The sequence below is a fragment of the Polyodon spathula genome, chromosome 18, assembly GCF_017654505.1.
Source record: "Polyodon spathula isolate WHYD16114869_AA chromosome 18, ASM1765450v1, whole genome shotgun sequence".
In the NCBI taxonomy this organism is placed as follows: Eukaryota; Metazoa; Chordata; class Actinopteri; order Acipenseriformes; family Polyodontidae; genus Polyodon; species Polyodon spathula.
The window spans coordinates 357,337-377,190 of NC_054551.1; the positions used below are offsets into that span (position 1 = coordinate 357,337).

Here is a 19,854-nt window from a genome sequence, read left to right on the forward strand (position 1 = left end):
TATTCTCATAATCATTTCTGATGCCTGTTGGCATTGAACTGTATTGACCAACAATGCCAATATTAAAAGATTAATTTACCTTTGTCTCGTGTGTAGCCTTGTTTTACTAGTGAAATGAACACCACGTGTTACGTTACTGTTCCTGAAGGCATGCTGCACAGCGTGGGGCTCCTGCGTTCCTGAAGGCATGCTGCACAGCGTGGGGCTCCTGCGTTCCTGAAGGCATGCTGCACAGCGTGGGGCTCCTGCGTTCCTGAAGGCATGCTGCACAGCGTGGGGCTCCTGCGTTCCTGAAGGCATGCTGCACAGCGTGGGGCTCCTGCGTTCCTGAAGGCATGCTGCACAGCGTGGGGCTCCTGCGTTCCTGAAGGCATGCTGCACAGCGTGGGGCTCCTGCGTTCCTGAAGGCATGCTGCACAGCGTGGGGCTCCTGCGTTCCTGAAGGCATGCTGCACAGCGTGGGGCTCCTGCGTTCCTGAAGGCATGCTGCACAGCGTGGGGCTCCTGCGTTCCTGAAGGCATGCTGCACAGTGTGGGGCTCCTGGTTCTTGTGTTTTTGTAATTGCACCACACCTGGTGTCAATTAGAACTGGATCTGTTACACCCAGGACAACAAAGAGTTAAAATCTTAACCCAAGGAGTTGACTGAAGTTAAGCTTCCTCGCTGTTTTAAGCAGGTTTTCGAAGGTTATTGTTACTTTTCTGATGCAAGGGGTGATCATATGCCTTTACAGTTCATTTCCCATCAGTTTAATTTCTAGCAACAATACAGTTTTGCATTCCTCTGCGAACGTGCACTGTATTGAAAGTGACGGTGTGTAAAGCGCACGTTGTTCTGCGTGTATATTTTTTGTAATGCGGTAACTCCCCACGCCTACATTTTTACCCAGACTGTGTTGCAGCGCGTTTTTCATCCAATAAGCAGTCGCTCTACTCTCTTTTTTAACAGCCTATCAAAATAGGCCCAGTTGTAGTTTGGGACTATCTCAAAAGTACGTAACACACTGTCGCGGTAGTTAAGAGGCTGCTATTTGCAACCATCATCGACTCTGTTTTACATTCTGTTTCCTAAGAAGCACTTCAGCGGTCAACCCTAAAACTGCTTTGCTGCTCCAGCCAAGGCGGAAGCATTGGGGAGTACGTGGCAGAGCGGGGTTTGTCCGATACGCTTCGGGCTCTGAGGGCTTGGATTCGGTCACTATTCAAATAAAGCGGGCTGTGCCAAAGGGGCCTAGTTCCCCCCCTCCCCTGTCCGGTGTTTATAAATGGGAGTGACGGGGTGAGCTCGGAATGCTGCTCCGGTTGCAGGGCTCTCTCCGGCAGGTGGTGAATCAGATGGCCCGGAGACCTGCATTGTTGTGCGGAGCCATCGTGCTGAGTTGCTGCCTGATCCTTGCAATAACGTTCACCTGCAGGTAACGCACGATCTCAGTTTCGCGTACTCTCTGTATATCACAAGAAGGGGTCTGAAAGAAAGGTGCACACGAACACAAACATTATTGTGCTTAATATTAGTGACAGTGCTGTAGCTGTGAAATGTGGGTTAACCCTCACCAATGAACACCACACACCTTGGAACGATTCATTATTTAACAAGGTACCTGGGTTCGTGTTGTTATCTGTCACTTATACACTGTTTTCCAGTGCAGGATAACACACAGTTGTAATATTTAATCGTGTCATTTCTAACACGCCAGTTGACTACATAAATACATGTTTTTATAACCTCGCCAACACTGCCAGTAAGCGATCAATTGCTGGTCGTGTACAGGACGCCGAAGATCGGTGACTGAGTGGCGACGTGTCTCTCTTGTATTTGCGATCACTGATACCACGCAATGGACGTCAGTTTTAACCCTTTCATGCATTACATTTTGAAAATAAGATGCACAAAAGTAGATTTGCACACATTAACAAATACTGTGTTTTTCCTATTGCGTAATATGGGATAGGGTAGGGGGCGTCATCGCATCCTCAGACGAGGCTTGCCATATCATGCATTTACAGCTTCCATGTGTTTATATGAATATATATATATATATATATATATATATATATATATATATATATATATATATATATATATATATATATATATATATATAATTTAAGGGTTTTTTTAGGGTTTTGACTTTTTTTTTTTTAAATAAACTTGCCTTGCTTACCTCGTACTCTGTTTCGACAGTGAGACGAAGCAGGTTGTGTTACCCGCTCTGCCGCCAGCGCGGTTCTTCTCTCCCGGCTCCCCGGTAGTGGACCTGTACCTCGGGCAGCTGGACCAGGCGGAGTCGCTGCGCAGCGCCTCCGAGGTGTCGCTGCTCTATTTCTACGCTCCCTGGTGCGGGCAGTCCATCTCTGCCAGAGGAGAGATCGAGCAGGTTGCCAGGAAGCTGGCAGAGCAGGTAACTAACTGTTTACTGCCGCCGTGGGTGATACAACGCCAGTCACAACAACACATTGAATGTGCTGTATTTGATCAGTCATTTGTATATAGCATTAGTCATGACATAGCCATTGTTAACTCGAGCTGTTTACCAGCTAATATATTTATAGTGTCATATTTTGCAACTGAATTATGAAGATTATCCAAATACTTATTTGTAAGTCAGATTAGGGCTTTGATGTGGGCTAGTCCACTTATGATTGTTAAACCCAGATCTGAGGCAGGGATGCAAGTAAAACTCCTATTGCATAGCAGTTTCCCCCATTCCAGGTTTTACTAGGAGCTTGATTGTATAGTTGCAAGCTCAGGTGTGTCTTATTAAACACCTAGTAAAACCAGGACTAGATCAAACTGCTGTCCAGTAGAAGCCTTACATCCCTGTTGGGTAGAAATGAAATTCTCCTGAAGGACTGAATGGTGAAGCAGTAATGCAGACCAGGGATCCCAGGTCCTCTATTAGCATTGTTCTCAAACTGTGTGTGTGTTCTACGGCTCCACCTGTAGTCCAGTGTGTGTCCTATGCTTCGGAGTTCACCTTGGAGAGCGGCTTCTGCATGTTCTGTGTGCGGCCCCTTTAATAGCACAAGGAATTCCATCAGGGCTCCACCTGACCTCAATAGTTTACTCTCTGCAAGCTTTGTTGATCCCTCGCCCAAGCTTGTTAAACTGGCTTTGCAAGATTTTGAAACTGAGCCTAGTCATGGTGCTGAGGCACAATCACTGGGATCCTTTAAGTTTTGAAAACAATCAGCCCCTTGTTCTTGTGTGAACAGTAGAGCACTGCTGTGATGCTTCATGTGCTGTGGTGTTTGATGTGTTTGTCACAGTGGAGCTGTGGAGTGCTGTGGTGTTTGATGTGCTTGCCCTGGTGGAGCTGTGGTGTTTGATGTGTTTGTCACAGTGGAGCTGTGGGGTGCTGCGGTGTTTGATGTGCTTGCCCTGGTGGAGCTGTGGAGTGCTGTGGTGTTTGATGTGCTTGCCCTGGTGGAGCTGTGGAGTGCTGTGGTGTTTGATGTGTTTGTCACAGTGGAGCTGTGGGGTGCTGTGGTGTTTGATGTGCTTGCCCTGGTGGAGCTGTGGGGTGCTGTGGTGTTTGATGTGCTTGCCCTGGTGGAGCTGTGGAGTGCTGTGGTGTTTGATGTGCTTGCCCTGGTGGAGCTGTGGAGTGCTCCTATAACACTGTGGTTTCTCTATGCAGGTGCAGTTTGTAGCTGTGAACTGCTGGTGGAACCAAGGGAAATGCAGGAAACAGAATAACTTCTATCACTATCCTGTCATACACCTGTACCACAGAAGGTGAGGGAGGAGCAGAGCGGGGCGCGGTTTTGGGATTTGCAGGAGTGGGAATGAGACTGGAGCTGCACTGCAGTTTGGGCTGGTCACACCTGGGTCCCCCGATGAAGTGACTAACATGGGATTTAGCAAAGTGGATAGATATTTTTACAAGGTGTTTCTCTTCCACAAGGGGGCGGGGGGGGGGGGGGGGGGGGGGGGCTGTGCGGCGGCTGTTGTTCAAGAAAGCACGTGTTTATAGTACATGCTGTGTACACATGACTTACTGTCAGGGGACTACTAACGGACACTGTGTTGGCCCCCCCCCCCCCTCCCCCCCCTCTCTCTCTCTCTCTCTCAGGTTTGTAGTACCTGCTGTTTACCTGAATGAAAGTCCTATGAGTTGCACTGTGCCCCTCTCTCTCTCTCTTGCACAGGTTTGTAGTACCTGCTGTGTACCTGAATGAGTCCTATGAGTTGCACTGTTCCCCTCTCTCTCTCTCTCTCTTGCACAAGTTTGTAGTACCTGCTGTTTACCTGAATGACAGTCCTATGAGTTGCACTGTGCCCCTCTCTCTCTCTCTCTGTCTCTCTCTCTCTTGCACAGGTTTGTAGTACCTGCTGTGTACCTGAATGAGTCCTATGAGTTGCACTGTGCCCCTCTCTCTCTCTCTCTGTCTCTCTCTCTCTTGCACAGGTTTGTAGTACCTGCTGTGTACCTGAATGAGTCCTATGAGTTGCACTGTGCCCCTCTCTATCTCTCTATCTGTGTCTCCTTGCACAGGTTCGGCCCCATTGAGTACAATGGTCCCATCACGGCTGCCTATGTGGAGAAGTTCATTCGCAGGGTGATCACTCCTCTCCAATACGTTCCTTCCCGAGCCGGACTACAAAACTTCTTGTCTCATTATGAGGTGTCTTTCTTTCTTGAGTTCTTTTTTTTTTTTTTTTTTTTTTTTTCATTAAGCCCACAAAAAAACAAATACTGCCACCGAGCAGAAGTTCAAACACAAAGTTTACACGCTTAGGAAATTAAGTGACCCCAGTACTAACCCTGCTCCCTGCTCTCTCAGCCAGGGGTTCTGGGGTACTTTGAATTCAACGCCTCTCCACAGCCCCCTGGGTACCTGACCTTCCTCGCCTCGGCTCTGCAGGCTCTCAGGAGAGGTAAGGGGCCAGTCTGCAGCTGCTTTAATGAGGAGACCTGTGCTAGTCCTGCACCCAAGCCAAGCAGGTGAAAAAATCTCCCAATGAAATGCAGAGTAACCCCTATAAAGGGGGAGTCTGTATTGTGTCTGTATGTTTGTCCCTTTAAAGCACTGTGGTGTTTCTTTCAGGGATGCTGTTTGAAATGCAGAGTAACCCCTATGAAGGGGGAGTCTGCATTGTGTCCGTGTGTTTGTCCCTTTAAAGCACTGTGGTGTTTCTTTCAGGGATGCTGTTTGAAATGCCTGAAGCAATGCTATCTGACACAGTGGTTTTTGTAGGAGGGTCTCAGGGCTTCACAATGTGAGCACAACTGATGAGGTTACTATGGGTTACACGCAATCAGCCAATGAGCATTTTCTGTTCTTCAGGGTATATGAAGAGTGTTATTGGATCATGTAGGATGAATGCACCACTCAGAAGGTTGGTCCATAAATGACTTAGAAATAAAATGAAATCATGTACATTACATCTGCAGTGGCATGCAACATTAGCACTTCTTATTGAAGCATTTCTTTTAGAATTGGTGTGAAGTAAAGGGCTCTCCCTAGAGCTGCTTGCACCTCTCTCTCTCACCTCCTTTCTGTGATTTCAGATTTCCAGGGTGTCGTGCGTTTTGGGGTGATAACAAGTAAGGAGGTGGCAAAAGCAATTTCACTGGACGCTCCCGGGACAGTCTACATGCACAGACACTTCAACACGTCTCTGGTGAGTAACGAGAAAGCAGCCTTCGAAACTGGGACTGCTCACTCCTTTCAAAACCACACGTTGCTGAGACACAAATACAGAAGAAGCGTGCAGACACTAAGCTCTGGGGATGTGCTTCACACTGTCTTCTCTGGTTCTTGCAGACGTTCCCAAGCCACCAGCTGAACTTCACCTCAGAGAACATCTGCCGGTGGGCCTTGGAGCACCAGGAGCAGCTGGTGCGCTGGCTGCGTCCTCACGGGGGGAAGAGCCGCTCTCTAGAGCAGGAGCTGAGGAAGGGGGCCGTGCTGCTCGTCTTCGTGCCCTTCGACCCTCTGGCCCCCAGCCAGCCCCTCGTGGAGGAGGTGAGGGGACCAGTCACTGCTGAGCACTTCACCTGAGCCAGCTGCTTCCTCATAGAGGCTCCACTGGGATTTTTAGCCATACTCCACCTCCTTTCGTCCCCAATGCGGGAGACATGTTTCAATGCAGTGAGTTTGTAGATGAACCAGTCCTCTGTGGAAGAGAGTTGAAATGAAGGTTTCGGAAAACCGAGTGTATTCGGAAAACTGAATCAGAAAATGGGTTTCTGAAAACGACCTGTCAGTCAGCGTCCTCTGGATTGCTTCATGACAGTCGTAATTCTGAGGGCAATTATTGTGGGGAAGATGAATCTATTCTGGAGGTCAGTCAGGCATGCAAACAGACATGTAGGACTGAGAGTAAGCTTGGCTCCTTTAGAACGACTGTCCTAGGGGCGCAGTTCTGCTCTGTTGTATGTACAGCAGTCTCTTTCCAGATGCACTTCAACCAGGTACAGAAGTGGGGTTTGATTTCTGTGTGATCCTGTTTAAAGGAAGTTGTTGGTTCTGAGAACATTTCGCCGTCTCATAGCTGCTTGGCTGTTCCTGATCAGTCTGCGATTCTGTTTGATCTCTTGAAGCCCTGTGAGTTGCAGCTCGAGCCTTCTAGAATGCAAGCAGCATTTCTAATCCAGCGGTGGTGTCGCTGCCACTGTGGCATTCAAAAGAGCCCGGATTAAAAGTAAATTCCTATTGCAGTGATTGAAACAAGCAGGTCTTGATCCCAGAGTGATGGGAGAGATGGAACTCCACAGGGTTAGAAATAGGATTTGGAGTAAATCTATCTGAGAACTAGCCCAGAGTCCCTGCTATCTTTCCTAGCATATGGGGAGGGGAGATGGGTTCTGTTACAAAAGAATAATCTGTTCCTTGTGTCTTTGTTGAATTGGCAGGTGGCAGAGATTGCTGTGCAGTATCACAGCTGCAATGGCTCGTCCTGGCCTGGCTTCATGGATCCGGCAGTGTGGGGCGAGCCTGGCTCCCTGAGCAGAGCCCCCTGCTGCAACACGCTGGCTCTCCCGCACTGGCTCTCCGCCTCCAGGACTCATAATGTCTGTGAGCTGTGTCTCTCCCAGTCCCTCGGGCCCCGGCCCTGCCCCTCCCTGGACTCGCTGTACCTCCGAGAGGACTCCTTCACACAGCCCATCTCCGGGAAGGTGCAGTGCAGCCATGTCCTGAGCTCCTCCAGCCCCCTGGACTACTACACTGCCTGCTGCTGGGGTCTCAGCAAGGGCTCCTCTACACAGCAGCAGCAGGAAGGGCGCTCTGTGCTGCCTCACATTGAGGACTGCGGCTCTGCTTCTGCACACAGCGCTGTTACAGGGCTCAAGTGTAGGACTAACAAGACCCTGCACTTTTACTTGCTGGACTCGGGGCTGCATTGGGAGTTTGCCAGGAGGCTGGGCGCCCCCGAGAATGCCAGCATGACAGGGTTTGCCACTGTGCTGAACCTTCAGGATGAGGTGCACCATGTCCTGGACCAGGAGCGGGGCATTGTGAGAAACACGCTGGGTATGTTCCTGCCTGGAAGGGGCTGTGTGTCTGTGGTAATGTTAGAACACGCTGGGTATGTTCCTGCCTGGAAGGGGCTGTGTGTCTGTGGTAATGTTAGAACACGCTGGGTATGTTCCTGCCTGGAAGGGGCTGTGTGTCTGTGGTAATGTTAGAACACGCTGGGTATGTTCCTGCCTGGAAGGGGCTGTGTGTCTGTGGTAATGTTAGAACACGCTGGGTATGTTCCTGCCTGGAAGGGGCTGTGTGTCTGTGGTAATGTTAGAACACGCTGGGTATGTTCCTGCCTGGAAGGGGCTGTGTGTCTGTGGTAATGTTAGAACACGCTGGGTATGTTCCTGCCTGGAAGGGGCTGTGTGTCAGTGGTAATGTTAGAACACGCTGGGTATGTTCCTGCCTGGAAGGGGCTGTGTGTCTGTGGTAATGTTAGAACACGCTGGGTATGTTCCTGCCTGGAAGGGGCTGTGTGTCTGTGGTAATGTTAGAACACGCTGGGTATGTTCCTGCCTGGAAGGGGCTGTGTGTCTGTGGTAATGTTAGAACACGCTGGGTATGTTCCTGCCTGGAAGGGGCTGTGTGTCTGTGGTAATGTTAGAACACGCTGGGTATGTTCCTGCCTGGAAGGGGCTGTGTGTCAGTGGTAATGTTAGAACACGCTGGGTATGTTCCTGCCTGGAAGGGGCTGTGTGTCTGTGGTAATGTTAGAACACGCTGGGTATGTTCCTGCCTGGAAGGGGCTGTGTGTCTGTGGTAATGTTAGAACACGCTGGGTATGTTCCTGCCTGGAAGGGGCTGTGTGTCTGTGGTAATGTTAGAACACGCTGGGTATGTTCCTGCCTGGAAGGGGCTGTGTGTCTGTGGTAATGTTAGAACACGCTGGGTATGTTCCTGCCTGGAAGGGGCTGTGTGTCTGTGGTAATGTTAGAACACGCTGGGTATGTACCAGGAAACAAAACCTAGAGGTGTTGTCTTTCTACTCCTTCCTGACAGCAGTGAAGACGGTGCAGCTGGTTCCTAACTGAGCTGTGCCAGGTTATAGTCTAACAGAATACTTGGAGCTCCCACGAATTGTGCATGACATGTTATCAAACATCGAATTGCAGATGTGGTCGAAAAGGAACACTTTTGTAGAAAGAGTTTAGTATGCATGGTAAACAATATTCAAAATCAAATTAACCAAGAGTGACAGAACAAATGCAAATGCAATAGGCAAGAATTAAGAGGCATTAGTACTCAACTAAACAACGTTTTTATTACCGGTTTTACTACAGAGCTTTGGTTTACGCAGCACATAGCAATCTGGCTGTTTCTGTTGCGTTTCAGAGTCCTTCATTCAGAACTACAGCGCCCCCTACAGTCCGCTGCAGAGGCACCTGGTCGGGGAGGCCGCGCAGGAGCCTGTGGGAGAGTCTTTAATCACCACGGTGACCACTGGGACATTCCACAGAACCGTGATGGACCCTGAAAAGGTGCTTTTTAATGATTCTCTTACCCTGGCAGAGAAAGAGCTGCCAGCCCATTGGTGGTTTCGTTTTCTGGTACTGATGACCGATTTAACGTTCACTTGTCGAGTGAAACGGATCCTTCAATGGAAACAGAGTGAAAGGTGTGTTTTAAACGGGCCGCTCCGGTTGGTTTAATGAAAGGTATGTTTTAAACACACAGCAGGGGGCGCTGTGTTAGGAAGCTCTTCCCTGCCTGTACTTACGGATTGTTTGCTTGCAGGACGTCCTCCTCTTCTACCACACTCAGTGGTGTGGTTTCTGCTCCGCTCTCAATCACGTCATCATCCAGCTGGCCCGTCTCTCCCTGTCCAACCAGAGACTGGCTGTGTGCAGGTATGAGGCAGGACGAGGACACACAGGGACACATAGTGTCCTTATCATCTAAAAATGTTTTTTTCCACACACGTACCCTTTTACAAACTAACATGCCGTCCGTGCGACTGGACGTTAACGAGGGAGGGAGTTCTGGGGCTGTTAACGAGGGAGGGAGTTCTGGGGCTATTAATGTTAACTTTTTTTTTTTTTTTTATTCTTTTAGAATAAATGCTGCCAAAAATGATCTCCCGTGGGAGTTTATGGTGGACCGTTATCCAACCATTCTGTTCTTCCCAAGCAACAGGTAATGTACATGGCTTACCTGAGGGGAGAGTTACTTTATAGATCAGGACATCAGCTGTACCCTACACCCTGCCCCGCGCTGTTACACTTGAATTAGTGATCAGCTGTACCCTGCACCCTGCCCTGCGCTGTTACACTTGAATTAGTGATCAGCTGTACCCTGCACCCTGCCCTGCGCTGTTACACTTGAATTAGTGATCAGCTGTACCCTGCAACCTGCCCCGCGCTGTTACACTTGAACTAGGTGATATTCAAACAATCCAGAGGAGTCCCTCTCTGCTATCTGGACTCCTGCTCTCCTCTCTCCTCGCTCTGCTGTCTGCTCTCCTCTCTGCTCTCCTCTCTGCTGTCTGCTCTCCTCTCCTGTTTGCTATCCTCAGAGCTTTATTGTTATTGTATGGATTTATTTTCACACTTTCAAACTGTAAGAAAAGGCCTCTAACTGGTTTCTGTTTTAGTAATTAAGACAGATGTCATCAAAGCCTTTTGTGCTGTGCTCGTTGCTGTATGCATTGGCAGCAGGCATTGTGCTGCAATGATTCACGCCAGAGGCACAGACAAGCTCCCACAAGGGAGGCTATTATTAACAACAGGGGCACTGCTGATGTCAGGCGAGAGCTTTATTTGAGTTACATCCTTAAACTGTCAGTGCCTGCCTCCCGCTCTCTCTCCCGCCCGCTCTCTCTCCCGCCCACTCTCTGTCCCCATCACGCATGCTCACTCTCTCTCCTGCCCACTCTCTCTCTCTCCATCACGTGCACGCTCTCTCTCTCTCTCTCTCTCTTGCTCTGCTTCCTGTTTTAGAAGCATCGCTCCTGTTATGTAAGGTGGATGTGATTCACAGTCACGAGTCTGTCCCTGCTGCATAAAGCCAGTGGCATTCATCAAGCAGAGGTGAAGCAGAGTGACGTCTCTCTTTGCAGACACTGAGATAAGAGATGCTCAGTCACAAAGCAGGCCAGCTTTACTGTGGAGGAGTCTAGTATTGCTGTGCACTGCAGTGTAATAATTAGCACCCTGTTTAAGTGGCTGGTTACAGAATGCCAGTTCAATAGCCTGCGGCAGCTCCACACAGCCCTGTGCATGCTTTCTGCAGTCAGAGTAATGACATTGTTTTTGAAAATCACAATGGCTCTCTTACATAACTAAGGTTAGCAAATACGAAACTAAAAGCCTTTTGTTTGTTTTGTTTTTTTTTTCCCCCCTGTGGTGCTGTCAGCACAGAATTAAAGCAGGAACCCAACACAGTCATTGCACAGAGCCAGGGTTCAGCTGCGTTTCAGAGAGCGGCGCGGCTCCTCGCTCACACAGCCAGGGTTCAGCTGCGTTTCAGAGAGCGGCGCGGCTCCTCGCTCACACAGCCAGGGTTCAGCTGCGTTTCAGAGAGCGGCGCGGCTCCTCGCTCACACAGCCAGGGTTCAGCTGCGTTTCAGAGAGCGGCGCGGCTCCTCGCTCACACAGCCAGGGTTCAGCTGCGTTTCAGAGAGCGCTGATGCTCCTCATACATAGGGCTCCAGGAGCAAAATACCTGAATCAAGCACTGGAGTTACTGTCCTGGCTGAATAAAGTAAATAACCCTCATTTTATTTACTGTTCAGGAAACACCTCAGCGTGAAGTATCCCGAAGACGCTCCCATCACCCTCCCCAACCTGGTCCGATTCGTACAGCGGCATTCCAGCCTGCTCCGCTCCTCCTCCTCGGCTCTCCACCGGGAGAAAGAACCGCTGCTGCAGAACCCGACTCCATCGGACAGCAGGGCAGACACGTGCCAGGGAGAGTCCGAGGACCTGCTGCCCCAGAACACGCTGCAGGAGAGGGGGGGGTAGGGCTGATCATGAGGAGGTCCTGTCCGCATTGGACAGCGGGTCAGACACACACCAGGAGGGACCCCCTTGTAAATGAGATGTGACTCTCAAGGGGTTTGTCCTGGCTGAATGGATGAATTTGGAGGGGGAGACGCAGCCAGACTCCTCCCAACACCATCTCAGTTTTACAATCGGCTACTAATGTGGTTTACTAGAACTGCACTCGTTTTTAATTGTGTATGTTTCTGAAGATCATTAAGTACTTTTTTCTTTTTCCTCTGGAGGTAATTGTCATTGACACATTCTTATTTTTTTTTTTAATGTTCTAGAAATTATGCAGAACTTGATGATGATGATGATGATAATGATAATAATATTTATTTTTGCAACACTTCCCTGCAGTCAAGAAGAATCTGTTTTTTTTTTTTTTTTTTTTTTAATAATTTCAGGTAAATATAAATGCTGCATTTGTTTACACATCAGATGTTGGGCAGATTATTATTATATTTATTTTTTTTACAAGTTAAACTGTGGGTTAATTTACTTGGCTTTTGAGATGTTTGCGTGTCTTCAGCTTTTTATAAAGATGATGCCTACATGGTGAATATAATAAATGGTGATGTTGGCAGAAGAGTGGAGCGAAGGAAATAGAAGCATGGCCATTCAGATGCTCTGCGTTTCAAGCGCAACAGCCTGTAATAGAACAGAAATGACTGGCAAGCATGTGGAAAGTACCTACAAAGTTTTATTAAGTTACTGAAGATACACAGAATCATGAGAGCAGATGGAGAGGGGCAGCACTTGCATGGAGCAGACTAAACTCTCGCTACACAGCCCCAGCATGGGGGAAACACAGCGCTGCGGAAACTGCCAGCAGGTAAAGGGTTAACAGCGCTGCGGAGACTGCCAGCAGGTAAAGGGTTAACAGCGCTGACACACAGAGAAGTCCATGAGGTTTTTACATGCACATTTTCCTCAATGCAACTTACACATGCTCATTTCAGCTAAAGCAACGCTGTTCTCTTGTTCATGCATCTCTTAATGAAAACTCAATTAAAATAAATCCTGGTGGACGATCCTGGCAGTTTCTGCTTTTTAAACAAGTTCACCATAACTGGTAGCGATCTCACAGTGCAGCAGGCAGTCCAATAGTTTCAGTCCTTCAGTATTCTTGTTCACATTCCTCATGAGTGCACATCAGATTTGTTAGTTTCAGTAATTCGGAGGTGGGGGGGGGGCTTAATAGGAAGGATTTTATTAACAATGACTCTGAGTTCAAACTTCATTCAAAATAAGACCACGTTGGTCATCTCTCAGTTAAGAACAACAGCAAAGATACTGCGTTTCATTGGAAAAAGCATCAATATAAAAACAAAATACTCTCATCTATCTTACTGTAATATCATTTCAACATGCTTTTCTCACTGTAAAAGGAGATGTTATTGCTCAGCTGCCCCAAGGACCTTCCAGATAGTGGGGCTGGAAACCATGCCACAGCCATCCTTCATGAGTCCTGGAGGGTAAGAGCAGGGCAGCGTCTTAGCAGAAAAAAACAGCAGCTACTGTTCTCCAAACCTAGCAGGGTTCTCTTAAAAACACCAGCTATTGTGAGCATTAAAAACACGACGATTCTGTAAACACACGTTCTCAGAAATAAAGAAAAATAACTGGTTGGCTGGACATCGACACGCTGTGACTGAAGAATTGAAGGCTGAAGTGATGCATCGTATCGTTATCGCTGTCGAGAGTCAGTCCTGTGCATCGTTTCATTATCGCTGTCGAGAGTCAGTCCTGTGCATCGTATCGTTATCTCTATCAATAGTCAGTCCTGTTTATCGTTTCATTATCGCTACCAATAGTCAGTCTTGTGCATCGTATCGTTATCGCTGTCGAGAGTCAGTCCTGTGCATCGTATCGTTATCGCTGTCGAGAGTCAGTCCTGTGCATCGTATCGTTATCGCTGTCGAGAGTCAGTCCTGTGCATCGTATCGTTATCTCTGTCGAGAGTCGGTCCTGTGCATCGTATCGTTATCGCTGTCGAGAGTCAGTCCTGTGCATCGTATCGTTATCTCTGTCGAGAGTCAGTCCTGTGCATCGTATCGTTATCGCTGTCGAGAGTCAGTCCTGTGCATCGTATCGTTATCGCTGTCGAGAGTCAGTCCTGTGCATCGTATCGTTATCGCTGTCGAGAGTCGGTCCTGTGCATCGTATCGTTATCTCTGTCGAGAGTCAGTCTTGTGCATCGTATCGTTATCTCTGTCGAGAGTCAGTCCTGTGCATCGTATCGTTATCTCTGTCGAGAGTCAGTCCTGTGCATCGTATCGTTATCGCTGTCGAGAGTCAGTCCTGTGCATCGTATCGTTATCGCTGTCGAGAGTCAGTCCTGTGCATCGTATCGTTATCGCTGTCGAGAGTCAGTCCTGTGCATCGTATCGTTATCGCTGTCGAGAGTCAGTCCTGTGCATCGTTTCGTTATCGCTGTCGAGAGTCAGTCCTGTGCATCGTATCGTTATCTCTGTCGAGAGTCAGTCCTGTGCATCGTTTCGTTATCGCTGTCGAGAGTCAGTCCTGTGCATCGTATCGTTATCTCTATCAATAGTCAGTCTTGTGTATCGTTTCAACAATATTGACAGTCAATCCTGCGTATCATTTTCTGGTTAAAGGTTTTGCATAAGAAAAGTTTGTTATACCTTAGTTGGAACGATAGTAAAAGACCAATTCCAAAATTTCGTTCCCTTCTTGCAAAGGGAACTTTTTTTTTTTTTCCCCCAATCGGCACGCATTTATTATATTTCAGTGCAGACTTTCTCCCCATGTGTATATATATATATATATATATATATATATATATATATATATATATATATGTGTGTGTGTGTGTGTGTATGTAAATGTGTTCATTTTTTTTAGTCAGTGGGCTTTGCTTTGACCATTGGCTGGCTCAAATCAACCTGGACAAGGTAAGACAATGAGTAAATATTTTGTTTTGTCAGTATATGCACAAACTGATGTAATTTAATCTGTCGAACAGTTTGTAACCCTTTACTAGCACTGTTGCACAGTAATCCACAGTTCCACGTGCATTACTGCTATTTTATGTTACTCTTTCATGATGTCGATGAATTGATGCATCGGCTTTATTGGAAAACGATCTTGATGGCATCACTCCAGCCTTAGAACAACATAACAAACACACAACTGTCCTCCGGTTACACAGCCTCCTGCCTCGTTTTCATTAACAATGAAAAGCAGCAGGTCCTGGAACAGTACAATGCACCGAGGGCAGATATGTTGCTTTCCCTACTTAGCGTTTCGTTCTGCAGTTTACAGGTTACACAGCTGCTATAGCAGTGAAAGTAGCTTCATCAAAAGGTTAGACTCAGCTGAACGTTCAATTCAAAAGGAATTGCAGAAATGCTGGAGTGTCTTTTTATTTATTTCGTCCAGGCAGTGCAGTGCAGGCATTTCCTTCTATAAACTCTGAAACTGCGAAGCCACTAGGCACTGTCAGCCCACCTCTAGAGAATCTGTCATTCGAGTCAAGGGAGAACAGAGTCTTCCAGAAAGAAAGCTACTTTGGATCTTCACAGCGCTGCTTGGGACAGGCAGAGCGGGGGTCGTGGGGTTCACAGTTAACTGTGACTCTCTGTGCCATTGGGGGTCAGCTTGGTTTTCCTCTCCACTCGCGGCCCCTTGGCAGAGTACTGCACCAGCAGGAAGGGCTCCTTGGTCTCCCCCTCCCCCACGATGCTCTCCTCATCCTCGGACTGGCCGATGTGCTGCAGCCGCAGGTAGCACCAGCAGCCCAGTATCAAGGCCCCCAGCGCAGCGATGGCAATCAGGATCACGATCACAGTGACCACGCCCGTGGTGGGGCTGTGGTCCACAATCGACATGACCGGCCCGGAAAACTAGCAAACAGGGAAAAAAGGTTGGAATGGGAACCGGGGACAGACACCCAGGGCTTGAGAGCTTGTGGAAGTCAGTGGTTACGAGTTTGGAAAAGAAACCTGGAAAATAGAGAAGAAGAAATTAAATCAGGGAAGAAAACAAAAAGACAGAATCTGTAACTGTTTGTAAACCAAGCACACCTAATTAATAAAGCTCATTGAGATGAATAATTTCCAAGAGTTCTGCTTCTGTTGAGAACTACAATTAAACAGACCTGAACCCTGAGCTGCGGCAACACTGAAACCCAGCTGAACCCTGAGCTGCGGCAACACTGAAACCCAGCTGAACCCTGAGCTGCGGCAACACTGAAACCCAGCTGAACCCTGAGCTGCGGCAACACTGAAACCCAGCTGAACCCTGAGCTGCGGCAACACTGAAACCCAGCTGAACCCTGAGCTGCGGCAACACTGAAACCCAGCTGAACCCTGAGCTGCGGCAACACTGAAACCCAGCTGAACCCTGAGCTGCGGCAAAACTGAAACCCAGCTGAACCCTGAGCTGCGGCAACACTGAAACCCAGCTGAACCCTGAGCTGCGGCAACACTGAAACCCAGCTGAACCCTGAGCTGCGGCAACACTGAAACCCAGCTGAACCCTGAGCTGCGGCAACACTGAAACCCAGCTGAACCCTGAGCTGCGGCAACACTGAAACACACCTCCTGCTTGAAGCTGGTGAAGCTGCTGACACAGCTTCCTTTGCTGCTAAAACTAAAAATACAAGTGGCTACCAAGCAGCATGTACCAGCGTACGCTGTCCGGTGGAGGGGTGTCACTTCATGTCATACAGGCACACAGAAGCACATGAACACTAACAGAATGGGATCCCAACATTCTCAGGGAATGTACAGAGAGAAGTGGATTGAAATCACTGGAAGGCATTCCCAGCAGGCTGCCTCTCCTCCACTCCGCTATGCCAGAGCTGTGCTGTACAGGGAGCAGCTGAGTCACCAATACTAAACAGGAACACAAACTACAAGAACACAATTAAAGCAAATGGATACTGCAGACTCCAGGCTCCCAATCTGGAGAATAGGAGTTATTGATTTCCAGTCACCCCACATATTTATTTCATTCACATTAGCTCGGGGCCACAAAGGGTTTTAAAATGACTTTAGATAGGAATCAAATGACTGAGTAGCATGACCAGAGATAGATACATATAGCAGTTCCCTAAAACTGCGGAGAAGTCAGGTTTTTGAGCCACTGTTGCGAAACGACTGTACGTCTCTGAGTCTGCTGACAGCACCAGCCTGGCTCTGTTTGTGCTTTCTGAATGCTCATTACTAACTGATGTCCGCCAGCCTGTGACTGTGCCACATGGGGACCGGAGTGGAAACATCCCATACTTCACTGATTCAGGGTCAGGCCATGCTGGCTGCACATGGGAAACATCTTCCACGCCCTGTACGAGGGCTCTTCACACGCTGTCAGCCACGAATTCTTGTCCCAGCTATGTGTTTTCCGATGTCACTTGCGGTTGGGATGTGCATATCGATTGCTCAGCAAGAGTCACACATACCTTCGGGGAATGTAAACTAACAGGGCCGTCAACGCGCTTCCTGATAAACGCACATTATGGAATAATTGAGAATGTGGTAAAGGGTGCTCCACGGGTCTATTCCTGTCCCAAACCAACAATCCACTGTTTCTGCGCAGCTGTTTCATCTACACTGGTTTTAACAGGAGTTTGACTAGCCACAGTGTGTGGGTAACAAGCACGGGTCTAAAACCAAGACTGGATCAAACTGCTATGCAATGGGAGTCTTACTGCCAGCCCCGGACTATCTGACTTACACAGCACACGTCATTCCTATACGATATTATATAACCACCTGCTAAACACCTCCAACGGTCACATCACGCAGCAAACACATTAAAAAATGAAATAGTTTTTGTCCCTAGATATGTGATAACTTGTGAAAATGAGCTTGCAGCTATATTGTATATTATCTCGAAGCCTATGGATTATAGGCGACACATAACGATGTATATGCCGTTGTCGCGCTTGTAAAACGCCAGGATTTTGAACAGACTGTCGGCACGAACCCATATTACACAGATTAGCAACACAGGTCTTATTAGGCGTGCAATGCACAGCCCAGCCGTGAGCATCTTAAACACATTTTAATGAATCTATGCATTCTGCACATGGCTGTCCTAAAAAATCCGTAGCATTGAGTCGATTCTGCAATAAAAAGAGAGAGAGAGAGAGACCACTGCAGTATTGTTACAGCTCCATTGTAACGATCCGGTCCGCTGCATGCACCCTGTATAAATACAATACAAAATACAGCAGGGGGGGGTTAGACACGTCACAACACAGCTGCACTCATGAGCTCAGAAACACACACAAAACAACCCTGACGAGAACAGTGAGACCGCCGCTTGCTGTTCTGCCTTATTACAAAATAACCATTTAGAAAGCTAACCTTCTGAGAAGCGATTTCTCGATCGGTTTATCAAAAGCAAACCTCCTCACCCCTGCTGCATTAAACAATAAATAAATAAACGAATAAGCACGCTTGAAACTGTAATGCTCACCGTGGCGGTGCGGGAATCCCTGATCACAGCCAGCAGCGGTGCTTCCACACTGCGAGCTGCTTTCTGTCAGGGTGAAAAAGCCTTCACGTACCCGTCAACTCTTCAAGCAGAGGAAAACACACACATCGAGCCAGTCTGTCTCTGTGTCTCTGTGTGTGTGTGTGTGTCTCTCTCTCTCTCTCTCTCTCTCTCTCTCTCTCTCTCTCTCTCTCTCTCTCTCTCTCTCTCTCTCGGAGAAGCGATCATTAACATAACCCTACCCCCCCTCCCCTCATTAGTTTCATATTGCAAGAAATACAATAACGGGTGTGATAGACGAGGCTGTCAGCCAATGAAATAGAAATAAAAAGCATCAGCAAAAGAGCGACAGGGAGAGATTAGCCAATCAGCAATGAGGTTGCACACTGGGGCTCAACCCCCCCCCCCCCCCCCCAAAAAAAACAACACTGCTTAACGAACAACGTGACGTTTTTTGTTGTTATTTTAAGAAAATCTACGTGACCTGTAGTATGATGATTGACACATTATTTAAAAAAAAAAAAAAAAACACGTTAAAATAAGAGCATGATTATGGATTTAGAAACAAATAGAGATTAATTTATACATTATACATTCATTTATGTACAGAACTGAGACCGATAAAAGGGTTTTAGATGGAGCGCAGACGCGGCGCAGTGAAGCGGGTGCCCTCTGCTCTTCACAGTGGGTAGTGCAGGTAGTGAAATTCAGCGATAGCTTTATTGTGTTACACAGCGCTCGCCTGGCTATAGTGGAAATAGTTTATTTTACTAGAACCAGCAGTTCTGCCTAATGACCACACGATGGCAGCATTGGACAAGGAATAAGTCACACCCGTCTCGTTAAAGTTCACTTTAGCCATTGTAAGCGCCGCACCGAATTAAGGAGCTCCACCGGGGGCGTGTCTCTGTGTAAAACAGACATGGTTAATTAATCTTCTAGCCAATGAGAAAGCCTGCTGTTCCATGGAAGTGATATGGCATAGTGGGCTAATTCACAAGCATGCTGTATTGTTCTCCTGGAGGACTGGAGTCAGATCTGGCTGAATCCCCCTTTCCATCCTCTCCTCCCTCCACAGTGCAGGTCTGCTCCTCCTCCGTCTGTGGACAAGCAAACCAACATCACTAGTTATAACCAACACCATTACGTACCTCAGGTACTCACCTCTGGCAGACGGATTAAAACATCTGTTTTTGGGGAGAGAAGAACATGGGATTAGCCCACTATGCCACGATAAAAAAATTGTTTCGCTTGTCAATAAGCTAAGAGAACTAATTCTTTGAATATAAAGGAAGGAACTCCTCTGGAGTCGAGTTCAGTTCCACAAGCAGGATGAGCCCATCATGCTAGCGAACTAGCGCACTGCACATCTGGCTCCTTCTAACAGACAAGCGGACTGACTTTGTACATGAGACGAGCTTCCCTTTACCAAGCTCGCACACCCATTGAAATGCACCCGGGAGGAGAGCTGCCGTGCCGGCACTGTCTCACCAGAGGCTGCACGGCTCCTTTCATGCTCTTACCTTCCTTGTTCTCACACCTTGTAAGCCACTGTGTGGTGTGTCGTGTTGATGTCCCGTTTCTCATATAGAAGACAAGCGTGTCCTGTGACTGTTGGATCCAGAAGGGCCGCAGTTGAGAATGTGGTGGTCCGGGGGTTGCCTGTTAGCAGGTGTGTTTTCATTGTTTGTTAATCACCTGCCCCTGATTCAGACTGGAATCACTGTACGACTTTGTCAGTCTGCTCAGGTGGAATGCCCAGCATGCTCCGGGTTATATGCTTTATAATTTGTTATTTTCACTCCCAGCGGTCCATTAACAGGTCTCAAGAGCTCCCCTATTCCCACCCACCCAGCTGGCCCGCTGCCTATCGGTCATCATGCACGCCTGCTAGAGGCGAGATACCATAAATCGAGCAGACGTTACATTCCAC

General features: G+C 48.0%; 2 protein-coding genes across 2 annotated transcripts; one reads left to right on the forward strand and one right to left on the reverse strand.

Moving 5' to 3' along the window:
* The first annotated feature begins 992 nt into the window (after window positions 1–992).
* LOC121331127 (thioredoxin domain-containing protein 11-like) lies at window positions 993–11,745 on the forward strand. Its single transcript, XM_041278339.1, has 12 exons — window positions 993–1,415; window positions 2,186–2,402; window positions 3,642–3,739; window positions 4,500–4,629; window positions 4,789–4,882; window positions 5,517–5,629; window positions 5,773–5,973; window positions 6,864–7,482; window positions 8,806–8,951; window positions 9,208–9,320; window positions 9,526–9,606; window positions 11,204–11,745. The coding sequence occupies exons 1-12, from the start codon at window positions 1,291–1,293 to the stop codon at window positions 11,430–11,432; spliced, it is 2,166 nt and encodes a 721-aa protein (XP_041134273.1). The 5' UTR covers window positions 993–1,290; the 3' UTR covers window positions 11,433–11,745.
* Window positions 11,746–14,165: 2,420 nt separating this feature from the next.
* On the reverse strand, window positions 14,166–18,103 carry LOC121330559 (stannin-like). The gene is made up of 2 exons (XM_041277162.1): window positions 17,904–18,103; window positions 14,166–15,421 (listed from the first exon to the last, which is right to left on the reverse strand). The coding sequence occupies exon 2, from the start codon at window positions 15,305–15,307 to the stop codon at window positions 15,044–15,046; it is 264 nt and encodes an 87-aa protein (XP_041133096.1). The 5' UTR covers window positions 15,308–15,421; window positions 17,904–18,103; the 3' UTR covers window positions 14,166–15,043.
* Between the last annotated feature and the right edge of the window lie 1,751 nt (window positions 18,104–19,854).

Excerpts from the sequence above, each read along its gene's own strand:
- LOC121331127 (XM_041278339.1), top strand. The coding sequence starts at position 1,291 with ATGCTGCTCCGGTTGCAGGGCTCTCTCCGGCAGGTGGTGAATCAGATG. Across the intron at positions 7,483-8,805 it reads CATTGTGAGAAACACGCTGG|AGTCCTTCATTCAGAACTAC; the intron begins GTATGTTCCTGC and ends GTTGCGTTTCAG. Across the intron at positions 9,607-11,203 it reads CTGTTCTTCCCAAGCAACAG|GAAACACCTCAGCGTGAAGT; the intron begins GTAATGTACATG and ends TTTACTGTTCAG.
- LOC121330559 (XM_041277162.1), bottom strand. The coding sequence starts at position 15,307 with ATGTCGATTGTGGACCACAGCCCCACCACGGGCGTGGTCACTGTGATC.